The sequence below is a fragment of the Phyllobates terribilis genome, unplaced genomic scaffold (genome assembly GCF_046119375.1).
Source record: "Phyllobates terribilis strain yellow unplaced genomic scaffold, ASM4611937v1 Scaffold_5__5_contigs__length_657084704, whole genome shotgun sequence".
Lineage (NCBI taxonomy): Eukaryota > Metazoa > Chordata > Amphibia > Anura > Dendrobatidae > Phyllobates > Phyllobates terribilis.
In genome coordinates, this window is record NW_027362765.1 from 286,766,531 (window position 1) to 286,790,349 (window position 23,819).

A 23,819-nucleotide genomic window follows, 5' to 3' on the forward strand; every position below is an offset into this window, starting at 1 on the left:
ATTATCCACCCTTTTTAAGGAGAGACCCCAGGATACGGGCCCGGGAGCCAACCACCGCGACATCCCTAAAGGCCAGGCTAAAGGCCCGGGTACCGAGTCATCCCCATTCCCCTGGGCGAGTCAATTGCAGTCATCATATTATATAGCACTGTGTACTTACAATTGCTCATTTTACCTTTCTACTCAGTAAATTCTTCTCTCTTCCATTAGGTCTATAACATCAAGTGATTAAAAACTGCCAACTGAATACTTCTAAGCTCTGTGTAGAAACAGGAAGTCTCTTTTCCCTGCATTTATCATCCCCCACTTCAACTCCTGATCCAGCTGCTCTGCTCTTCCACCCTGAGAGGGACTTTGCAGTGAGTCAAATTGTAGTTCTAATGATAACTCATGCAGGGAACATTGACTTCCTGTTTCTACATAGAGCACAGGAGGATTCAGATAGTCAGTTTTTAATCAAGTGATGTCATAAACCTAATGGAAAACAGAAGAATTAGCTGGGTAGAAAGGTAAAATGAGCTGTTGTAAGTACACAGTGCTATATAATATGATGACTGCAATATATTAAGAGGATAAACATTTTGATGGGAGTACTTCTTTAATTTTTTTATATGTTTGCCAGATGCTAGTATTACCATTACCTCCCCAAAATCAAGAGTGTTAAATATCTTTACATAGAAGACATATATATTTTTATAGTTTGTAAACCAAACAAAGAAAATGTAGACAGAATTCGGGGAAAACATCACCATAAAGTGACTAAGAGAAATGAAATAAGGATTTTAAAGAGCATACCCTCCAGGGAGAAGCATGAGAAGAAAGAGACAGGAAGGACGGCACATATAATACCAGTACAGACATAGTAGTGCTGGATTGCATGCAGTCTACTACACTATTGATTTGTGAGGAGGCTAGCACACGGCAAGTGACATATGTTCTTTCTCTTTATCCGCCTTCTCTAACAGTCGCTCAATCTGTCCACCCACAGGTCCAGTACGAGCTTCTGAAAAAATGGAAACTTTGGAAACTTGGGAAAGATATTGAAGAGGAATACAAGCATACAAACAGCCAAGCCCCTCGAGCCGGACTCGGAAGCATCTGTGAAAAACACAAACTGGTCGATAGCTGTAACAATGGTGCAGGAAAGTCACAAAACAGTGAAAGCACATGGTACCATGAAAAGATGGGCAGCAGTACCACAGAGCAAATCACCCTGAGTGAACGCCAGCACAGCTTTGAGTATCCTGACAGCAGCTCAGAGCATGTCCTCTAGACCACGCTAGGTCCCCGTGTATCCTGAAGAAGGGATCTACATGAGGGAATGAGGACATTTTAGACCGTGCCGTAGAAATGCTTGTGCAGATGGAAAGAAACCATGAACAAGTTCTACCTTGGATTTTGAGATACGTTGTAGAGAAGATGACAGGTATCAGCCATTTTAGCAAAGAACTATACTGACAAAGAACAAGAGGAGAAAACCTGAGGTGAAGTAAAGTAACTGGCTCTTGGACATAAGCTTTAGGTTCTATGATTTTCATAGCATTTGAGCAGTATTATATGACTAGACTGATGTTGTGAGGTGTCTTGTCAGAGAACCTGATCTGGATGCCCACCACATGCTATTACTCAGACATACCTCTGTCCACACAACATGGCTCTCAGTCCTCATTGCCCAGAAGCGGGAGGCATCACGACCTTCTAACAAATGAAGACTTTTTCGCTCTATGAACTAGTCGATATAGAGAAGACACTGATTGTAGGTATGTTGACTCCTAAACAAGAACAACAGAACCAAATGAATATATGAATATAACAAATACATTTCTTCTAAAAAAAGTTGCACAAAAGTCATAGGAAGTTGTTTTATTTTAACTTAAAAATACATTTACGTTGCTGTGATTGTCAGTAACCCAAAGGTCGGTTTGTGAGCTTCTGTAACCATTTATTTGAGCTGCTCTATAAGTTTTATGCTTCCTTGTGTATCTGTTTCCACTTTCTCCTCTTTAATACTTAAAGGGGTTGACCGGTACTTGATGACTTATCTTTATGATAGGTAATAAATGCTAGATTGATGGGGGTGTGACACATGCCACCCCCACGATCAGCTGCCGAGGGAAGATGTGCTCAGTTGTTGAGCAGAACAGCGTCAACTTTATAGTGGCCGTGGGTGAGTACTGCACATTCCCCTCTATTCGAATAAATAGGGTACCCCGCTGCAGCTACTATGCAGTTGACAAAGCTGTGTGCTGTTCTCTGCAACTAAGCTCTTAAAGCCAGCACTGGGAAGAACTGATCAGTGGAGGGCCTTGGTGTTGCACCCCCACCCATTTTGTATTGATGACCTATCCTAAGGATAGGCCATCAATATCAAAGTACTGGACAATCCCTTTAGATGACTACTATGCCCCACTGGTCTTTAGTCAGCTCTTAACCATAAAGCAACATATTATTACATAGCATTTAAAGGGTCACTTCAATAAAGTTGGGCTGACCCGATGTCCAAAGCAATGACTAACAAAATTACAAAGTGCTGTATTTACCCAGAATTACAATTTAAGTCTGAAAAATCACTTTGAGGTGCAGGAGTTTCCTAGGTGTTTACATTCTGTGAAAATTGCTATCTAATACCCATTGTCAATTGTAATCCGTCTTTTCCAGCAGAAATTCTCATACAGATATGGGTGGAGGTAGGATGGAGGGAGGGTATTTGTCTTTGCTCCTGCTTCCCGATCTGTCAAACATACAGGCATAATCCGACAATCAGACCATGAAAAAAAGGACATGTGAACAAGCCATTGGACAATGGCAGGTGCAATGATTGGTGGAAAATGAGGAAAAGAAAGTCCCATCACCCCTGGTGCTGGCAGAATGCGGATGAAGAGAAAATTTGGACTCATAAAGAATTAATGTCACATTACCGAACTAGAGAATCTAGAAAGTTTCTGGACATACTAGAATGGTTTGCGCCTCATGGGGAATTTAACTTGTGGGGAATTAGGACAGCAAGACCATACTCTGATTTTAGGTGAAAGGACAAGAATACTTTAAGACCTCTAAAGCAATACTTACTAATGCTAGATGGTGTTCACATGTGCCATGTACAAGAGAAGAAGAAGCTAGTTTAATACTGAATTGCAGCACTATGTAAAAGCAAAGTTAAAGGGTTATTCCCAACAGGGGACATGATCACATATCCACGTGATAAGTGATAACTTAACAATTTCTTGGGTGGACTGATCACTAGGACTGCCACTGATCCCAAAACAAAGGTATTAAAATACCCTGTGAAAATAGAGCTACCGCTCCTCTAAGAGCTCAAGCTATCTCAGGCAGTCTTATAGACAATGAATGGAGTGTGGGTCCCAGCAGGCAGATCCCCAGCGATTAACACAGGATAGGTGATAGCTTGCCAAGTTGAGAGTAACCCTCTAACACAGAAACTCAGTTCAGATAGAAATAAAGATATAATCAAACAGTCCAGCACTAAAAAGTCTTTAGCCTGAAAAATTAGAAAAGCAAGATTATAATTAGTGATGAGCGAGTATGTTCTGTTAGCCCTTTCGGTGAGCATGCTCGGGTGCTCGCCGAGTATCTTCAGCGTGCTCGGGCGTTAAGTTTTCGTCGCTCTGTGCACATGATTTGCGACTGTTTGACAGCTTTAATGCATATGAGGAATGCATAAGAAACAGGCATTCCTCACATGTATTAAAGCTGTCAAACAGTTGCAAATCATGCTCAAGGAATGACTAAAACATAACACCCGAGCACGCTGAAGATACTCGGAAAAACCCGAGCATGCTCATAAATCTCGAGTAACGAGCATGCTCACTCATCACTAATTATAATACTAAAAAAAAACATGATTTTATTAAGAAATGTAATTAGACATGATATTTCAGACAATAAAAACATGTACAGAAATCAGAAACACAATAGATAATATGAGAAAAAATCCAGAAGAAAAAAAAAGTGAAAATCGTCAATCTGCATAGAAAGGCATAGTATAGAGATTAATAGCTTGATGTCAGTAAGACAAATTAAAAGGATAGTAATGGACCTATAAAAAGTGCCCCAAATACAATGTATAGTGTGAGTGGAATAGACATCAGGAGAAGATAGATCATTATAAGTATTAACACAAAAAATCCCTACAATGTAGGCAGTGACCCTCAACTCACACAAGTTTCACATTCACCACTTTATCTGGGGTTTTTAAAATTTATTAATAAAATCATGATTTTATTATTGTTGTAAATCTTTCACCTATTGCTTTTTTTTATTTTTACAAATTCAAACATTAAGCGCAGTTGTTTTCATCTATGCCAACTGTCCTGAATTTGCCAGGACTGTCACAATTTTCCTGAAACAATGACATTTTAGACGAAGAGTGTCAGAGTTTGCATAAACTCCTCTCAAAAATGGGCGATACCTGGGCTTGGATAGGAAGGGGAGGATGGGGCAAAAGTCTAAAACATCCATAAGTTACTAACACAAATGTTAGTAAGTACCGTACCAGTCAAAAGTTTGGACAAATACATACAATAGTTCTCCTTGTTCTTATTGGAATATACATATTGTAAATTCAGAAAGCATCAAAACCATGAAGGAACACGTGGAATGTAGGAATCTAAGGTTTAACACATATTCTGGTTTGTTTGACGCAAGTTTCTTTATCCCTTGTTTCCATATGTGTTCTTTTCAAAAACTTTTGACTGGTACTTTATGTATTTGGTACAAAATAATATGGTATTGATACATGTTATATGTTATTACTATTATTGCACGTAAACCTACTAAACAGTTGTAATCAGAATTATTCAACTTTCATTATTAATTAGGTTTATTGGCTAAATTTTCAAACCTTCTGCTGTTTGGTTTATTGCAATCTAACAGGAGCAGCTAATATAACAGGTGGTTTCTCCAAATTCATCACAAAATGCCACTACTGACTACTGCAGTCTCAGAATTATTTAACCACTTACATGAGTGGTACTCACCTGTCCTTGCTCCAGTGCCGGACTTTGCTCCCTTTGTCCCCCTCCATTTGAAATACTCCATGCCGCTTTTATCCTCTGAGTCACGCTTACTCTCCGCCAAAGAGGAAGAGTGACTTTCACGCAAAGTAAATGTCAGCCACATTTGTGTCCACCATCCCTGTTTTATGGAACGCTATAAAGTAATTTTTGCAAGTTGTAAGTGCCCCATTTTTCATTCCTTCTTATAGATTTATTACTCATTCAGGTAAATATTCCCTGAAACGTCATCAAATTTTACCAACTAAAGAACTCACAAATGAAGATTTAATCTAATGGTTCATCTGCTGCATCACAAGAGTAGAATCAGTTATTCTGTCTGGGAAGTCCCCTCTAAAATGTAAAGTGCTGCGGAATATGTTGGCGCTATAGAAATAAAAATTATTATTTTTATCTACTTTGCTGTAATATGTTCAGTCTTTGGAGCCATCAGCTTTTGAAAAACGCATGGTAGAAAAAAGAAACCTACGTCTTTTGAGGAATTCAGTAGGAATCGGCTCCACAGTTGAAGTTAAAAGATTGCAAAAAAATTATGTTTCAGGAAAAAAAAGATTAACAAAATACTCTTCAAAATTCTTCTGGAAAATAAAATCTCCTAAAAGCTCATAGTTTTTGAAGGCCTCAAAAAAACTCCATTTAAACATAGCCTTTTAACCCTGTGAGGGTGGTTGAGAAGTTGGTATTTAACAGCACTAGAATCCTAGTTATTATTTTATGGTGGAGCAGCTGGTCCTCAACACTTTAGGAGCCATGTTCATCTGCATAATAATGCAGTGTTTTATAAAGAGGTGGACTAGTGTTGCAATGACGTCTAAATATACAATAATTTCACCATGCTAGATGGAGCTATATATTTAATCATATGAATGTATGTAAAATTATATACAGTACTGTGTAAGTTTTAGGCAGGTGTGGAAAAAATGCTGCAAAGTAAGAATGCTTCACAAAGAGAAGTGTCATTAGCTTATTCTTAACAATTAACAAAAGAGTGAATGAGCAAAAGGGAAATCTAAATAATATAAATATTTGGTGTGACTACCTTTGGCCTTTTTAAAACAGATTTAACCGCTTCCCGACAGCCCACTGTAGATAAACGTCTGCGCTGCCTGGGCTCTGTGCAGCGCGGACGTTTAAAAACGGTGGGTGGTCCCGCAGCGCTCAGGACCCCCAGGGTCCTGCAAGCGCTGCAGGAGCGGTGCAGAGCGATAGCTCTGACAGGGAACATCATCGGGACCTGATTGAATCAGGTCCCAGTGATGTTAACCATTTGCTGTCTTCTATATGCCGCGATCTATAGTGATCGCGGCATATAGAAGACAGCAGGAGGAGAGGGGGTCGTCCACTTACCTCTCCGACGACCCCTGATAGCTTCCAGGACCTTGGGTTGCTATGGCAGCTGGAGGTCACATGACCGCCTCCAGATCTGCCATATATGGTGTCCTGCCTGGCTCAGCCTGCAGCTGAAGCCTGGCAGGAGACTCTGACTGTGAAAGTCAGTGAAGATCTCATGTAATGTAATATATGTCTATTACATTACATGAGATCAGGGATCAGAAAAATAAAAATTAATGTCCCATACAGGGACTAAGTAAAAATGTAAAAAAAGGTTAAAAAAAATGTTTTGAAACTGTTAAAAAAAAATACAAAATAAATTAAAATAAATAAATAAAATATTAAACCGATAAATCCATATATTTATGCAAAAATAAAAAAAGTACACCTATTTGGTATTGCCGCGTCCGAAACAACCCGAGCTATAAAACTGTCACACTAATTAACTCCTTCTGTGCACACCGTAATAAAAATAAATAAAAAACGGAGCAAAAAACTATGCTTTTTCCTCATATCGCCAAACAAAAAGTGGAAAAAAATGCGATCAAAAAGCAAAATGAAAATAAAAATGGTACCGCTGAAAACGTCATCTTGTTCCGCAAAAAAAAAGCCGCCATACAGCTCCATCAGCCGAAAAATAAAAAAGTTATAGCGCTCAGAATAAAGCAATGTAAAAAAAATATTTTTTCTATAAAATAGTTTTATTGTGTAAAAGCGCCAAAACATAAAAAAATATACAGTAAGTGTAGTATCGCTGTAAACGTACTGACCCGAAGAATAACGCTGCCTGATCACTTTTACCACACGCAGAACGGCATAAAAAAAAAACCCTCAAAAAACACTTCCTGAATTGTGGGTTTTTGTTAATTTTACCTCCGAAAAAACGGAATAGAAAGTGATCAAAAAATGTCCCGTACCCAAAAATGGTACCAATAAAAATGTCAACTCGTCCCGCAAAAAAACAAGCCGTCACATGACTCTGTCGGCCGAAATATGGAAAAATTATAGCTCTCAAAATATGGCGATGCAAAAACTAGATTTTGCAAAAAAAAGCATCTTAGTGTGTGACAGCTGTCAGTCATAAAAACCCGATATAAATCTGGTATCTCTGTAATCGCACCGACCCGAAGAATAAAGTAATCTAATCAGTTATATCACACTTGGAACGGCGTAAAAAAATAAATAAAACCAATTCTTCACCTGCTACTGATTTGTTTATTATGTCTCCCAAAGATCGCAGTGAGGCTCTGCTCACATTTATCCTGCGCTCTGCGCTGAGCACTTACGCCAGAGTTTCCGTGTAAATCTCTGAAATATGTGATTCAGCCGGAACCCATGACGGAAGATTCCCTGTAATGAGGCAGATATAGGCCACTGTGGATGCCGTCTGGCCTGTGATCCCACGGTGTCATTTGTTTTAGGCGTGCATAAAAGTGCGGTTGGCCACAGTTTTGTGCACTTCTGAAAAAAAGGACACCACTAAACAGAGGCCAGGCGGGGTCCAGAGTAACTCTGCTGCCTCATTACAGTGAATGGATCCCGCAAGGGTTTCATCTGAATTACATCACTTGGAAATTTATATGGAAACCCCGATGTAAGTGCTCAGCCTAGAGCGCCGGATAAATGTTACGTAAAATGTTCCCAATAAAAGCTTCAACTCAGTCCTCAAAAAAAGCTAGTCCCCACTCAGGTCCGTCATCCGTTAAAAATATAAGGGACTTCCAAGTTACTGGTAGCAGAAAGGCTCTGGAAAAGCGAAATGGCCCTTGCCCCCCAAAAGAAATTCAGAAAATTTTGTGCTCCCAAATCCAAATGCCTATTCTATAATAATTTGTTCTCCAATTGTCAAATAGCGCTCCGTCCCCCCCAGATCTCGCCGTATGGCTGAGCGGTACGATACAGCCACATATGGGGTATTGCCACTTTTAGAAGAAATTGTGTGACACATTTCGGCACCATTTTAACCCATTGCCCTATGTGAAAATGGAAAATCTGAGGGTAAAACATTTTTTTGTGGTAAAAATATAATTATGCTTTTTTCACTGCCCAATGGTATAAATTTAAAAATTAAAAAATACTCACTACTTCCCTAGATGAATTCCTTGAGAGGTGTAGTTTACAAAATGGGGTCACTTGTGGGGGTTTCTGCTGTTTCGGCATGTCAGCGACTCTTCAAATGTGACATGGTGTCTGCTGCCTATCCCAGCCAACATAGCGCTCCTTTCTCTTCCGAACCCTGCCGTACACCAAAGCAGTGGTTTTCCCCCACATATGGGGTATCAGCGTACTCAGGAGAAATTGTACAACAAATTTCATGGTGCAATTTATCCTGTTATCCTTATGATAATGCAAAATTAGGGAATGAAAAACATTTTTTGTGGGAAAATATTATAAACTTCTGTGAAGCAGCTGGGGGTGCAAGGTGCTCACCACACATCTAGATAAGTTCCCTGAGGGGTCTAGTTTCCAAAATGGTGTCACTTGTGGGGGGTTTCCACTGTTTAGGCACATCAGGGGCTCCCCAAATGCAACATGGCGTCCGCTAATTATTCAAACAAATTTTACATTCAAAAAGTCAAATGGCGCTCCTTCCCTTCCAAACCCTGCCGTGCGCCCAAACAGTGGTTTGCCTCCACATATGGGGTATCGGCGTGTTCAGGAGAAACTGCACAACAAATTTCATGGTGCAATTTATCCTATTACCCTTATGATAATGCAAAATTAAGGGATGAAAAACGTTTTTGTGGGAAAAATGTGAAAATGTTATTTTTACAGCTCAATATTATAAACTTCTGTGAAGCACCTTGGGGTTCAAGGTGCTCACCACACATCTAGATATGTTCCCTAAGGGGTCTAGTTTCCAAAATGGTGTCACTTGTGGGGGGTTTCCACTGTTTAGGAACATCAGGGGCTCTCCAAACGCAACATGGCGTCTGCTAATTATTCAGACAAATTTTACATTCAAAAAGTCTAATGGCGCTCCTTCCCTTCCAAACCCTGCCGTGCGCCCAAACAGTGGTTTTCCCTCACATATGGGGTATCAGCGCGCTCAAGAGAAATTGCACAAAAAATTTTGGGGTCCATTTTTTCCTGTTACCCTTGTGAAAATAAAAAAAATTGGGTCTAAAGTAACATTTTTGTGAAAAAAGTTAAATGTTAATTTTTTTCTTCCACATTCCAAAAATTCCTGTGAAGCACCTGAAGGGTTAATAAAGTTCTTTAATGTGGTTTTGAGCACCTTGAGGGGTGCAGTTTTTAGAATGGTGTCACTTTTGGGTATTTTCTGTCATAAAGACCCCTCAAAGTGACTTCAAATATGATATGGTCCCTAAAAAAATGTTTTTGTAAATTTTGTTGGAAAAATGAGAAATCGCTGGTCAACTTTTAACCCTTATAGCTCCCTAACAAAAAAAAATTTGGGTTCCAAAATTGTGCTGATGTAAAGTAGACATGTGGGAAATGTTATTTATTAACTATTTTGTGTGACATATCTCTCTGATTTAAGGGCATGAAAATTCAAAGTTTGAAAATTGCAAAATTTTCAACATTTTTGCCAAATTTCCGATTTTTTCACAAATAAACGCAAGTGATATCAAAGAAATTTTACCACTATCATGAAGTACAATATGTCACAAAAAAATAATCTCAGAATCAGGGGGATCCGTTGAAGCGTTCCAGAGTAATTACTTCATAAAGTGACAGTGGTCAGAATTGAAAAAATTGGCCCGGTCACGAAGGCAAAAACAGGCTCTGGTGCGAAGTGGTTAATCATCAATTCTTCTAGGTACACTTGAACATAATTTTTTTAGGAACTTGGCAGGGAGATTTTTCCAAACATCTTGGAGAACTAACACAGATCTTCTGTAAATGTAGGCTTGTGCAAATCCTTCTGTCTCTGTAATCCCAGACAGACTCAATTGTATTGAGATCAGGGCTCTGTGAGGGCAATATCACTTCCAAGACTTGTCCCTTACGTTAAAGACTCCTTATGATAAACATAATTGTTAATGTCATTGGCTGTATTTTTGGGGTAATTTTTTGAGCCAATCAGGCATCTCTCTGACATTTTTGCATGATGGAAAAGTATCTGCATGTTTTTATCAGCAATGAGGACTCTAAGAAATGGGCAAAGTTGAGGGCCATAGACTCAGTGGTCGGACATGGAAACTTAGTCCAGCAGTGTGATCAGTTCAGAACTGGTAGCAATCAGTAGGACCCACTACTCTCATCTACTATTCAGAGATCTGGTCAAAATGGGTCTTAAAGGAAGAATTGCTGGCACAGAATTGAGTCACTGGGCACATGGAAACAAGGCCAATTGATTCAACTAGGACAAAAGCATAGGAACTGGGGTGCAGAAAAATGTCAGAAGCTGCTCTGGACTGATGAGTCAAAATGTGAAATATTTGGTTGTAACAGAAGGCAATTTGTTCACCGAGGAGCTGGAGAGCGGCACAATAATAAGTGTCTTCAGGCAACAGTGAAGCATGGTGGAGGGTCCTAGCAAGTTTGGGCCTGCATTTCAGAAAATGGAGTTGGGGATTTGGGCAGAATTAATAGTGTCCCCAATGCTGAGACATACAAGCAGATACTTATCCATCATGTAATACCATCAGGGAGGCGTCTGATTAGCTCCAAATTTATTCTGCAGCAGGACAATAACTCCAAACATACAGCCAATGTCATTAAGAACTATATTCAGTGTAAAGAATAACAAGAAGGTTGATATGGCCCCCAACAGAGTCCTGATCTCAACATCATCGAGTCTGTGCGGGATTACATGAAGAGACGGAAGGATTTGCACAAGCCTACATCCGCAGATCTGTGGTTAGTTCTCCAAGATGTTTGGATCAAAGTCCCTGCCGAGGTCCTCCAAGAACTGTGTGCAAGTGCACCAAGAAGAATTGATAAAGCCAGTGAGGTCACACCAAATATTGATATGATTTAGATTTCCCTTTTAATCATTCACTTTGCATTTTGCATGTGTATATTGATAAAAATAAGCACTTCTATTTTTGAAAGCATTCTTACTTTACAGCATTTTTCCACACCTGTCTAAAATGTTTGCACAGTACTATACATTCCCATCTTGCCTAAATATAGTTACAGGTCATTGATGGTTAGGTGATGAGGCCAGGTATGGCTTTGCATCACTTAATGGGGCATCCAGCTATGCCATTGTGATCAGCATGTCTGTGTAGTGGTTAAAGGGGGACATCCAGGGAGCCCCTTAGACTGTACTAAATAGAGTGGCCATAACAAAGTCACATCAGTGAAATCAACTTTGAGATGATGAATTGTTACAATGACTACATGATCAGATTATATACAAAGTGTTTGTAGTCTGCATCAATAGAGATACATAAGTCTACCACTAAGTTGTATACACTAAAAAGGCGTAATATTTTTGGGGGATGAACAATAAAAGGCACACAACTAAGCCTCCCACACTGCACTCAGCACACTGTTTCAAATCAACCACATTACTGTTGTCTAGTATGCTTTATTAATGGACCCTGGATGCCGTTCCTCTATTGGGGGTTCTAATCTTTCTTTTCCACTGTCCGTCCCATGTCTGATGATGCTCGTGTCTATTTCCAGATCTGTTCGATATGATAAATGAAGAGCATGTCTGTATATCTTGTCAGCATAGTGTAAATATAAGGGGTGTACCCCCCAAACCTCATAGAGTTGATAGTTTGGGGCAGGGGAGACATATGTTGGGGGGGATCGTCTGTAATGTGTGGCTTTGTGGATGATGCTTTGTACTTCGATCTTACATTTCGGCCTCTGGAGGAGCAGCTCTGTGTCCCACTACCCAACAAGAATCTCACACTCCTAGTCTGCTCTTCCTCTCCTCACATCCCACTCCAAGTTGTCTGAGATAATCTCTGCTTTTTCCATCAGTCCCACTATTCCAGCGCTGGCTTGTCTCAGAGATGACCCCCTCCCCCATGGCTATTTAGTCTCCCAAAGTTACATTCTGTCACCAGCTTCTGTGCAGACCTTTTTGTGAAGAGTCCAATCTCCCAGCCACAAACCCTCCCCTTATGACCATGACCCTTTCCTGGCATGTTATTTGGTTTAGGATCCACAACTTAGTACATGATTAACCCTTTCCTGGAAGCAGAAGTGAAGATGAACACCAGAGATAAATACTGGAGATACAAGCCACCTGATTTATTGTGCGATCTGTACAGCTGGGCTTAGACTTAAACATTTTTTCCACAAAAGATAAATTATCTGATGCACACGCTATCACAAACAGATGTAAATTTGTCTTAGCTGAGGTTGCCAAACATGTAGCAGAGATGACTTTGTCAGGTGTTGCAGAACTGAGGCATAACCCTTCATGCTCAAAGTGTGTTATTATCTATGTCTTTACATAGGACTGCAGGTAAGCTTACTTATCCGCTTTGGAATTGCCGTGCAGATTTTGGATTTTCTCATGGATGTTGTTGTGGAAATATGAATTTACACATTGCGAAGGGTAAAATCGACAGTGAAAATACAAAGCCTGTATTGACTTGCTGCCGATGTTAAAGGGGTATTCCCATCTCCAAAATTCTATCCCAACATGTAGTAGGTGTACTAATATTATTATTATCACATACCTCCAATTAGAAATGTAGTATAGTTCTTCTGATTCGTTATGTCGCTTACCACATGTGCAGGGTATTGCAGTTGCTTAGGTATCCATGGTTACGATCACTCATATAGTGACAGTTAGTTAGTTGCTAACAATGCTCTGCGCATGGGGTAAGCAACATAGTGAATCAGAAGAACTATACTACATTTCTAATTAGAGTGATTTGCTAATCGTATTATTATTAGACCTACTACATATTTGGAAAGGATCTTTTGATATGGGAATACTCCTTTAAATCATGTGCATTAGGTTATATAAAATGTCATCCACAATGCTGGTCAAGTTAGTGGAAAAATCTGGCAGATCTGCTTCTACCAAGAGATGAAACGAGCATTTAGCTTCAGATGGTGGTTGGGCCCATGGGATCCACACCTAAAAAGTCAGCCTCAAAGTGGGTAGCAGGGAGTATAGAGCGCTATTAAATGCTGCGCCTGCTGTACACACAGTAGATGCCAGCTATATTGCACAGCCAGCATCTGTCAACAATGAGCTCCGATTTTTACTGTTTACCAATTAGATACTGGCCATTAGTACAATTGTGCGGTTCCCTTTGGGCTACCATTACAGGGCGGCCTGCTCAAAACCCCATTGTTGCCATTTTGGCTTTCCTGTGAAGCTAAGCCACAGGCTTGACTCCACGGAAGACCACGAATAGCCCTATGCACTGTTGCATTGCAATGTACAGTATAAGTTATCAGATGATAGCAGCTTCCAGTCCCCTAAGGGGACTCAAAAATAGAGTAAAAAAGTTTTTAAAAAATATCAAATAAAATTAAAAATATATATTATATTGTAATCACCCCACTCCTCCCTCAATTAAAAATCTAGAGAAAAAAAATTGGTATCATCACATCCATAAATGTCCAGTCTATCAAATATAAAATGAACTAACCTGAACAATTAGTTCAGGTTATGTTAAATGCTGTGAAAACATAATAAAAATAAAAAAAAAACGCCCCAATTTGGTTTTGATTTTTTTTTTTGGTTACCTCATCACCCTAAAACAATGCAATGAAAAGCAATCAAAATGTTGTATATACCCCAAATTGGTATCAATACAACTGTCAGCTCACTGCACAAAAAGCTCACAGCTGAAATAAAAATAAATCTATGCAAGTTTGGGATCACTATAATCGTTCTGACCTGGAAAATCATGTTTACCATACAACAGATACCATAAAAGCAAAATAAAAACAATGGCGGAATTGCGTTTATTAACATAAGATTATATTATGCTACAGGAAGGGGCGCCATTTCAGTTTTCGCCTCAGGCAGCATAAAAGCTAGAATCGGCCCTGTGTGGAAGTCACCCTTCTGGACATTCCCTACATTTTTTTTGCCCACTTGATTATTTTTATAACTCCGAGCCATCACTCTGGCCACTGGTATTGCATTGCAATACCAGACACAACCCATGGTCAGGAGTCTAAAAGAAAACAACCATATTTTCCTAATCATGGACAAGCGCTCTCAAAGCCGCCCTGTTTTTCCAATCTTGGACAGCCCCTTTAATGACAAATTCCCCTCCTCTGCTTCTGTATATGTCATGATATTCTGAAAATGACCAATCTATTTCAAGGACATTGTTAGTAAATAGATACATTTTACCATTGGTTTGGTTTTATTATTTGTTAAACAGAACAGTCAGAGGAAAAGCTTGCTATGTCTATGGAGGTATGTACCATTGCATTGTTCATTAAATGGGATTTTTTTTTTTTCGTTCGTTTAGGGGTAAGTTGCCAAAGATAGCTTCTCAGGTTTACTCATTGTTATGTCAGTTCTAAAACTGTAAATATGTATATATGAAGTATATAATGTAACGATTTCTATGTGTCAGCGTGGTAACCTACAGAATGATGTTAATAAATCTCTCTCCGTGCCGTACATTCCTCTGTATTCTGCGCTGTTATTTGTGAGGCATTATCCCACTCCCCTTATATACAGCCTCATACAGTCACCTACAGCATGGTTTCTCAGTAAATCATGTAGATTACCTGGTTTTACGGAAATGAATGAACATATTTTAACTTTGAGAACTATTCTATGTGAAAAGATGTAAAGAATCCAGCTCTAACCGAAAGGATGTCTTACATTTAGTATGTGCTACTGCTTTTTCCTAAGACAACTAAGAACTTTCAGTTTAAGACTAGTAGACTTCCGTTTATAATACATTTTCATGTTTTTTCTAACTTACACCTCGCCTTAAACAAATTATTCATCTAAAGTGCCTCCTTTTACATTCCTAATGTACTCTTATAAAGAGTGATGGGCAGAGACTGCCAAAATGAATAGTGCAAATTGGTTTCTTTGAAAATCTGCAAAAAAACACTTTCTTGTAAGGGTACATTGACACTACCGCACTTTTTGTTTCAGTGTTTTCTTTGAGAAAAACTAAACCTACACAGACAGCGCGTGAACCAATGTTACTCAATTAGGTTGTTCAGATGACCATTTTTGCACGCAGACTGAATGTCCTTCCATATTTCAGATGAAACTCGCCTATTCAAGTCTACGGGAGCAAGAGAGAAAAATCGGATCCCATACGAGTCAACAGTATAACTTTCAATTTTTACGGATACATTGCAATTTTTAAGACTATGTGCCCACGATGCAGATTCCAAGCAGAAATTTACTGAGCGTTTTTTTCCTCTCCCTGGCAGAAAAAACGCATGCAGATTTTACATGTGTTTTTTCTGCCAGGGAGAAGCGTTTTCTAAGCGTTTTTACATGCATTTATGCATGCGTTTTTTCAAGCGCTTTTCTAAGCGATTTTGAGCATCACTTGGAAAAGGGCTTGACAACTTGGTCACACTACATAAATGCAAGCAACCGACATGGATTTATATTGCGTGACCAGAGAGTTCTGCTTGCAAATGCTGCATCCATAGTAAAAAAAAGAAATAAAAAAGTTAAAAATAAAAAAAACTTTATACACACCTCTCCGGCGGCCCCCGGTCTCCTCCTGGCGACGATCCTCTCTCCTCAGCGTCCCGCAGTGTTCTGGCAGGACCTTCGGTGACGTCATTTAGTCAGCTGATAGTCACACGACCATCAAACTTTGTCAAATTTTTGATATTTTCATAAATAAATGCAAATTATATCAGCGAAGATTTACCACTAACAAAGTTCAAGATGTCATGAAAAAAATCTCAGAATCACTGTGATATATTGAAGTGTTCCAGAGTTTCCGCTGCGGAAGCACATCAAAAACACATATAATCCGCACATGACTGTATCAATAAAGTTTTGTCAACACCAAATACCAGTATCAAAAACAAAGCAGCTTTGTTTAAAGCATGACATAACAAGAAAAAACATGTCAAAACGCTATAAAAACGCAGGTAAAAAAAAAACACTCAAAAACACAGTAAGAAAATGCAAGTAAGATAATTTACTTAGTACAGAAATTATGAAGAAAATCTGTAACATCAAAAAAGCTAACATGGGAACGTAACCTAAGGCCACGTTCACATGTTCAGTTTTTTACATCAGTATTTGTGAGCCAAAACAAGGAGAGGAACAATCAGGAAAAGTATAATAGAAACACGTCACCACTTCTGTATTTATCACCCACTCCTGGTTTTGGTTTACAAATACTGATGTAAAATACTGAGCGTGGGAACGTGGCCTAAGAGATGTGTACACATACCTTGAGGTAATACAAAGATGGCCAAAAAACGCTGAAAAAAACGTTAACCAAAAAAGGTGTCAAAAAGCTGTCAACAAAGCCCTGCAGGAAGCTATTGAAATATTCTAACAAAAATGCTCATGCTTAACAAATGCCAGATAAGAAGCGATTCCTGAAGCAGACGCAGTGTGAACATACCCTTAGACAGCTCCAAGATTACGGATCATAACTTCATGCTCACACATATCTCCACAAATTCATTGCATGCATGTTACACGGGCAGTAAATATAAGGGGGGATTTATTGACGCTTTAGTACAATTTTTTGAGCCAAAAAAATGATTTACTAGCACATCGGTTTTGTGTAAAAATTTGTTACGTTTTCATAGTTTTGGTGCTTTTGCAACTTTTAAAAAATGGCTGAGAGTGGATATGGTTAGCTATACAGTATAAGCCACATTTATTAAATTAAACTTAAAAAAAACCCGCAAAAATAATATCAGGTAATGACTGGAAAATGGTAACAAAAAATGCTCAGGCATACAAAACATCAAGAAAACGCCAGAAACAAAGAAACAAGGAGTGATTCCTACAGCAGCTTCTGCTTATAAAATGGACATTTTTGACCACCGGGAAAAAAAGCTTTTTATGGAAAAAATGTGTGATTTTTTTTCTACTTATTGCATTTTTAAAAAGTGGGTGTCTGAGATGACGTGGTTAGTTATTTAAATACGGTTTAAGCCTGATTAATGTATTGAAACTTTGAAAAAAAAACGCAAAAAAACTTTAATATGCAGCTTATAACAGTCATGAAAATTGTTAACCTGGCTCTGGTTGGAGCCGGTGATATGGAGGTGTTTGGAAGTGGGTAGGCTCAGGTCCCAGAGGTGGCAAGATAAGCTATTCTTGAGCTGGCACAGACTGTAGAGACCAATATTTTAACCCTTACCAATGATGGGCCTCTCGCTGCCATTGGCCCAATAACACATGACACACATGAACTCTTCTCTTAGACGGGGGTCGGCCACAGTTTTTCTTTAAAATTCAACTATATGCCAATCACTGGACTCCCAGTGAGCAAGCCTGCCTTCAATTCCACCACCACATTTCCACAGTAACCATCGACCACCAGCTGTGACTTGTCTTATGGAGTTATCAAAAGAGCACCACAATCAGAAAACAATTAGCCATAAGAGCATATATAACCAAACACAAAGACATCTCAATAAGAGCGTAGGCCGGGCAGCTCCAGAGAAGCCAAGTGGAAAAAAACAGCTCAAGGTATGCGTGGGCCATAGAGCTTATTATTAACCCCCTAAGGACCTAGCAATTTTTTGTTTTTGCACTTACATTCCACCCCCCGCCCCCTTCTTCCAAGAGCCGCAACTTTTTTTTTATTTTACTGCTGATAAAACCATGTGAGGCTCTGTTTTTTAAAGGACTGGTTGTTCTTTTGAATGATAACATCCATTTTATCATAAAAAATGGAAAAAAAAATTCCAAGTGAAGTGAAATTGTGAAAAAAAAGTGTGGTTCTACAATAGCTACAGTATCACCAATTATAAACAGATTAAAAAATATCTTTATTGGTATGTCTTAAAATGAGAGAAAAACCCAAAACACATAAAAAATAAAACTTACAAATAGAAAAATGCAAAAGAGGGTGCCAACCTCCGCACCTTTTTTGTGTTTTGGGGTTTTCTCTCATTTTAAAACATACCAATAAAGATATTTTTTTATCTGTGTATAATCGGTGATAGCTTGAGCTTAACAGTATACACTAATCAATTTTCGGTGATTTTTCACAATTCTACAATAGCTTTTTTTTTGGGCTTTGTTTTCTCTGCGTTCATTCTGCAGCAAAAATAACCTGGAAATATGATTGTCCAGGTCAGTACAATTACAACGATACCAAATTTGCATACTTTTTTTTATTTAAGAGGTGAAAAAAACTTCAGAAATTTGTAAAAAAAATTCACCATTTTCCAAAACCCATAACATTTTAATTTTAAGGTCAATGGAGCTGTGTGAGGCCACATTTTTTGCGTAGCAATCTGATGTTTTTATTAAAACTATTTTGGGTTATATATGACGCTTTAATTGCTTCTTAAAGCTGCCTTTAAGTAGAGGATGATGGTGGTGATAGTAGTTTATGCAACTAAGCCCCAGTCATGAAGAAGCCGTGTGAACTTAAACAGAGCAGTCTCTTTACTAATAATAAAGGCGCAAATAATTATTTACAAACAGTAGTGAATTGGTGTTCAGGGTTACACTCACAGTTGAAGATTGGCTTATACCTGCAGACAGGCAGATCTCTGTGGGACACTTGTTTAATCAAATCATAATATTTCTTCCTTAGAGCTGTGCTTTGCCTCTGCCCTGAGGTAGTTTTTCCTCTTAGAGGTGCAATAGGAATCTTCCTAGTATGAAGACTGTCAGCTTCCCTTATTTTATTAGACCCTTTTTGACCCAGCAGTCGGGGAGGAAACTCCTCCTCTTACAAAATGGCTTCCTCTTCTCATTCCTCTCACAAAATGTCTGACCTTCAACTGCTGCCTCAATTCTTAACTACATCACAGGATTTTGCTCCTCCCACTCTCATGTGACTCTTACAGCTGCAGTCATTGGCTGACTTCCCAGAGGCTCCAGAAGCTTCTGCATACTAAACAGAACTGGGTCACATGCATATGAGGGGAAGATTAACCCTTTTTGTGCTGCCTGTCAGCAGGTCTCACAATGTATTTACAACTGTACAGTTTACACACAAATCACAGTATTTATATGGAACACATTATACACCCAGTACCCAATAGAAATAGCCACTTTGTGGGATACCACATACAGTGGGTACGGAAAGTATTCAGACCCCTAAAAAATGCACCCCATCTTGACTGAAAAAAACAGAAATGTAGACATTTTTGCAAATTTATTAAAAAAGAAAAACTGAAATATCATATGGTCATAAGTATTCAGACCCTTTGCGCAGACACTCATATTTAAGTTACATGCTGTCCATTTCCTTGTGATCCTCCTTGAGATGGTTCTACTCCTTCATTGGAGTCCAGCTGTGTTTAATTAAACTGATAGGAATTGATTTGGAAAGGCACACACCTGTCTATATAAGACCTCACAGCTCACAGTGCATGTCAGACCAAATGAGAATCATGAGCTCAAAGGAACTGCCCAAGGAGCTCAGAGACAGAATTGTGCCAAGGCACAGATCTGGCCAAGGTTACAAAAGAATTTCTGCAGTACTCAAGGTCCCTAAGAGCACAGTGGCCTCCATAATCCTTAAATGGAAGAAGTTTGGGACCACCAGAAGTCTTCCGAGACCTGGCCATCCAGCCAAACTGAGCAATCGTGGGAGAAGAGCCTTGGTGAGAGAGGTAAAGAAGAACCCCAATATCACTGTGGCTGAGCTCCAGAAATGCAGTAGGGAGATGGGAAAAAGTTCTACAAAGTCAACTATCACTGCAGCCCTTCACCAGTCTGGCTTTTATGGCAGAGTGGCCAGACGGAAACCTCTCCTCAGTGCAAGACATATAAAAGCCCGCATAGAGTTTGCTCAAAAACACATGAAGGACTCCCAGACTATGAGAAATAAGATTTTCTGGTCTGTTGAGATGAAGATAGAACTTTTTGGTGATAATTCTAAGCGGTATGTGTGGAGAAAACCAGGCACTGCTCATCACCTGCCCAGTGCAATCTCAACAGTGAAACATGGTGGTGGCAGCATCATGCTATGGGGGTGTTTTTCAGCTGCAGGGACAGGACGACTGGTTGCAATTGAAGGAAACATGAATTCGGCCAAGTACAGAGATATCCTGGATGAAAACCTTTTCTAGAGTCCTTCGTACCTCAGACTTGGCCGAAGGTTCACCTTCCAACAAGACAATGACCCTAAGCACACATGTGGCACCCCGAGGTCTGGTTGCCACAGTGGCAGTAATGTCATGTCTGAGAGCAGGTGGGAGGTTCCCTGGTTGGGGACAATTAGCATGCAGCACCTCCTGCCTCAGCCCAGGGAGGGGAGAATTCTGCCCTTTATAAACTGGATCTGGGGCGGGGTAAGAACAGAACAGTGAGAGTCCAGAGAAGTTGCAGATAGGGACAGGTCAGCAGCAGGCTGAGGAGTCCCTGTAGGCAGAGGAGGAACACGAGGCCAGGAGGGGAACTAGCAGTGTTCGTCCTGACCTGAGACTTACTAAGCCGGACACTGGAGTCTGAGGCTGTGAGGGTTATAAGCCCAGCAGCAGAAAACCACCACGCAGGGGACTTCAAGTACTTTGGGCCAAGGAAGCCCGGAGGCTCAGCCACACGAGAGGGACCACTACTGCCCTGGAGGGGTGAGAAGCACGGAAGGCCCGAGTCGCCAGTCATACGGGTGAGAACAACACGGTACACTCAGAGATGTGGGCTACCACTACACTACAGCAGGATAGCCAAGAAAGAGTGAAGTCAGCAAGGTAGGCCTACAAACTCCCCCTGACCAGCAGGATTTCCCATTTGCTCTCAGACTGACCAGGCCTCCATTGTTAACCTGTATTCCGGACGGGTCCCTTAATACCACCAACAGTAAAGACCCTGACTTGCATCACAGACTCCGTGTGGTTAATGCTGCTCCCGAGTACCATCACCACCAACATCCATATACACTGCCCTGAGGCTACACTCCTCCCGTGGGGAGTTGTACTACACTCTGCTACACCCAGAACACCAGCCTCAGCGGTCTGCCCTGCAGTGGCGGTCCACTCTGACCGCAATCCACGGGTGGCGTAGTCGGACATTTAAAATACAACAAACAGACTGCCATTTCAGTTGACCACCCTGAGCCATGGGACCGGGTCACCGCCACGGTGACTACAACCCCCAGCATCTACAAAAAGGCCTGGTTCCGGGTTCCTCACGCGGCCCAGGGGGCGCATCACACAGCTAAAATAACAAAGGAGTGGCTTCAGAACAACTCTGTGACCATTCTTGACTGGCCCAGCCAGAGCCCTGACCTAAACCCAATTGAGCATCTCTGGAGAGACCTGAAAATGGCTGTCCACCAACGTTCACCATCCAACCTAATGGAACTGGAGAGGATCTGCAGGGAAGAATGGCAGAGGATCCCCAAATCCAGTTGTGAAAAACTTGTTGCATCATTCCCAAGAAAACTCATGGCTGTACTAGCTTAAAAGGGTGTTTCTACTCAATACTGAGCAAAGGGTCTGAATACTTATGACCATGTGATATTTCAGATTTTCTTTTTTAATAAATTTGCAAAAATTTCTACATTTCTGTTTTTTTCAGTCAAGATGGGGTGCAGAGTGTACTTTAATGAAAAAAAAATGAAGTTTTTAGAATTTACCAAGTGCCTGTAATGAAACAAAGAGCGAAAAATTTAAAGGGGTCTGAATACTTTCCGTACCCACTGTATGTCACACAATATAGTTAATAAATAACATTTCCCACATGTCTACTTTACATCAGCACAATTTTGGAACCACATTTTTTTTGTTAGGAGGTTATAAGGGTTAAAAGTTGACTAGCGATTTCTAATTTTTCCAACAAAATTTACCAAACCATTTTTTTTAGGGACCACATCACATTTGAAGCGACTTTGAGGGGCCTTTATTCACAGGAATTTTTGGAATGTGGAAGAAAACAATGAACATTTAACTTTTTTTCACAAAAATTTTACTTTAGACCTCAATTTTTTTTATTTTTGCAAGGATAACAGGAAAAAATGGACCCCAAAATGTGTTGTGCAATTTCTCCTGAGCACGCCGATACCCCATATGTGGGGGAAAAACACTGTTTGAGCACACGGCATGGCTTGGAAGGGAAGGAGCACCATTTGATTTTTTGGAATGTAAAATTTGCTTGAATAATTAGCAGACGCCATGTCGCATTTGGGTAGCCCCTGATGTGCCTAAACAGTGGAAACCCCCTGTGACAACACAGCTTCTTATATTAATTAGCCAGACATCTAGCTTTGTTAGGCCAAGCGAAATACACTATTGTGTATTCTGTATTGTTTGTGTTGACTTTTGAATGTATGTGTTTCTTTGGCTGGTCAAGAAGGACAGTGACTTAGGGTAGGACAATAGTGTTTGTTAATATGCTAATTACATATTGTACTAAGCCAGCTAGTTGTTGATTTACAGAGCAGGGAGATACCAACTATGTGAACTAACTAAATGCTCAAACAATGAGACCTGAGCCCTGCACCTTCCCCGCTGACCTGTGAATGATGACCTTAGCCACATATGTAACTATAAGGCTATGTGCACACAAAGTGTTTTTGATACATTTCCGTGGCGGTTATCCTGCCCCGGAAACGCTGCGAAACCGCTTTTCAATTGGTCTGCCAGTTATAGCAATGGTAATCCTGATGTGCTGTGCACATGATGCAGAAATTTCCACTCAGGATTACCATTGTGGTAAAAACCGCAGTATGACCATTGCGCGGGCGTTTCCGCCGCAAATTCGCACCCATTGACTTGAATTGAAGCGCAGCAAAACCACAGGTATAATATTTATACCAGCAGATTTGCTGTGTTTCAATTAAAGCCAATGGCAAATTCGCGGTGGAATTGCAGTGCGGGTGGTACCCGGGTCGGGAGAAGAGTACTTCTACTCCTCTCATCCGACTGACGCACCAGCTGATAACAGTGAGAGCGGCGCAGCTGGGGGGAACAGTAGTCTCCCCAGCCAAGCCGGCGTGCCCGCTGTTAAAAATAATACAAAAAAATCCTTATACTCACCTGTCTGGCGCCCCCCGGTGTCCTTCTTGTCCAGGTCCCCGGCGATGCCCTCACCGTGAGAGCATTCTGAAGAATGCTCCCAGGGTGATGGTGGTGAGAGCTCACCGGGGCTGATCAGCTGATCTTCAGCTGATGAACCCCAGTGACCTCCTGCACAGCAATGTATACTGATAGGAGTGATTTTACACTCCTGGTAGTATACATTGCTGTCTTCTACAGCAGTGACATCAGTGATTGCTGATGTCATTGCTATAGAAGTGACCCGGATCGCCGTGGGACAATCATTGGCGGTACATGGACTGCGTCGTGATGGCAGATAGGTGAGGGATATGGTTGTTTGTTTTTTTACTTTTTTTTTCAGAAGATTGATTGCTTCGTGGACAGAGTACAATAATAAAAAAAAAATTGTGTTTTTTATTTCATTAA

At 40.3% G+C, this 23,819-nt stretch overlaps 1 protein-coding gene across 3 annotated transcripts in view; it reads left to right on the forward strand.

Moving 5' to 3' along the window:
- GCGR (glucagon receptor) overlaps positions 1–14,900 on the forward strand; it is a 165,694-nt gene extending 150,794 nt beyond the window's left edge. For all 3 annotated transcript variants that reach the window (XM_073684205.1, XM_073684204.1, XM_073684206.1), the window contains one exon: positions 989–14,900. In XM_073684205.1, the coding sequence (XP_073540306.1) occupies positions 989–1,273 (285 nt within the window). In that variant the 3' untranslated portion in view covers positions 1,274–14,900. The remainder of the gene's footprint in view (positions 1–988) is intronic.
- The last annotated feature ends 8,919 nt before the right edge of the window (positions 14,901–23,819 follow it).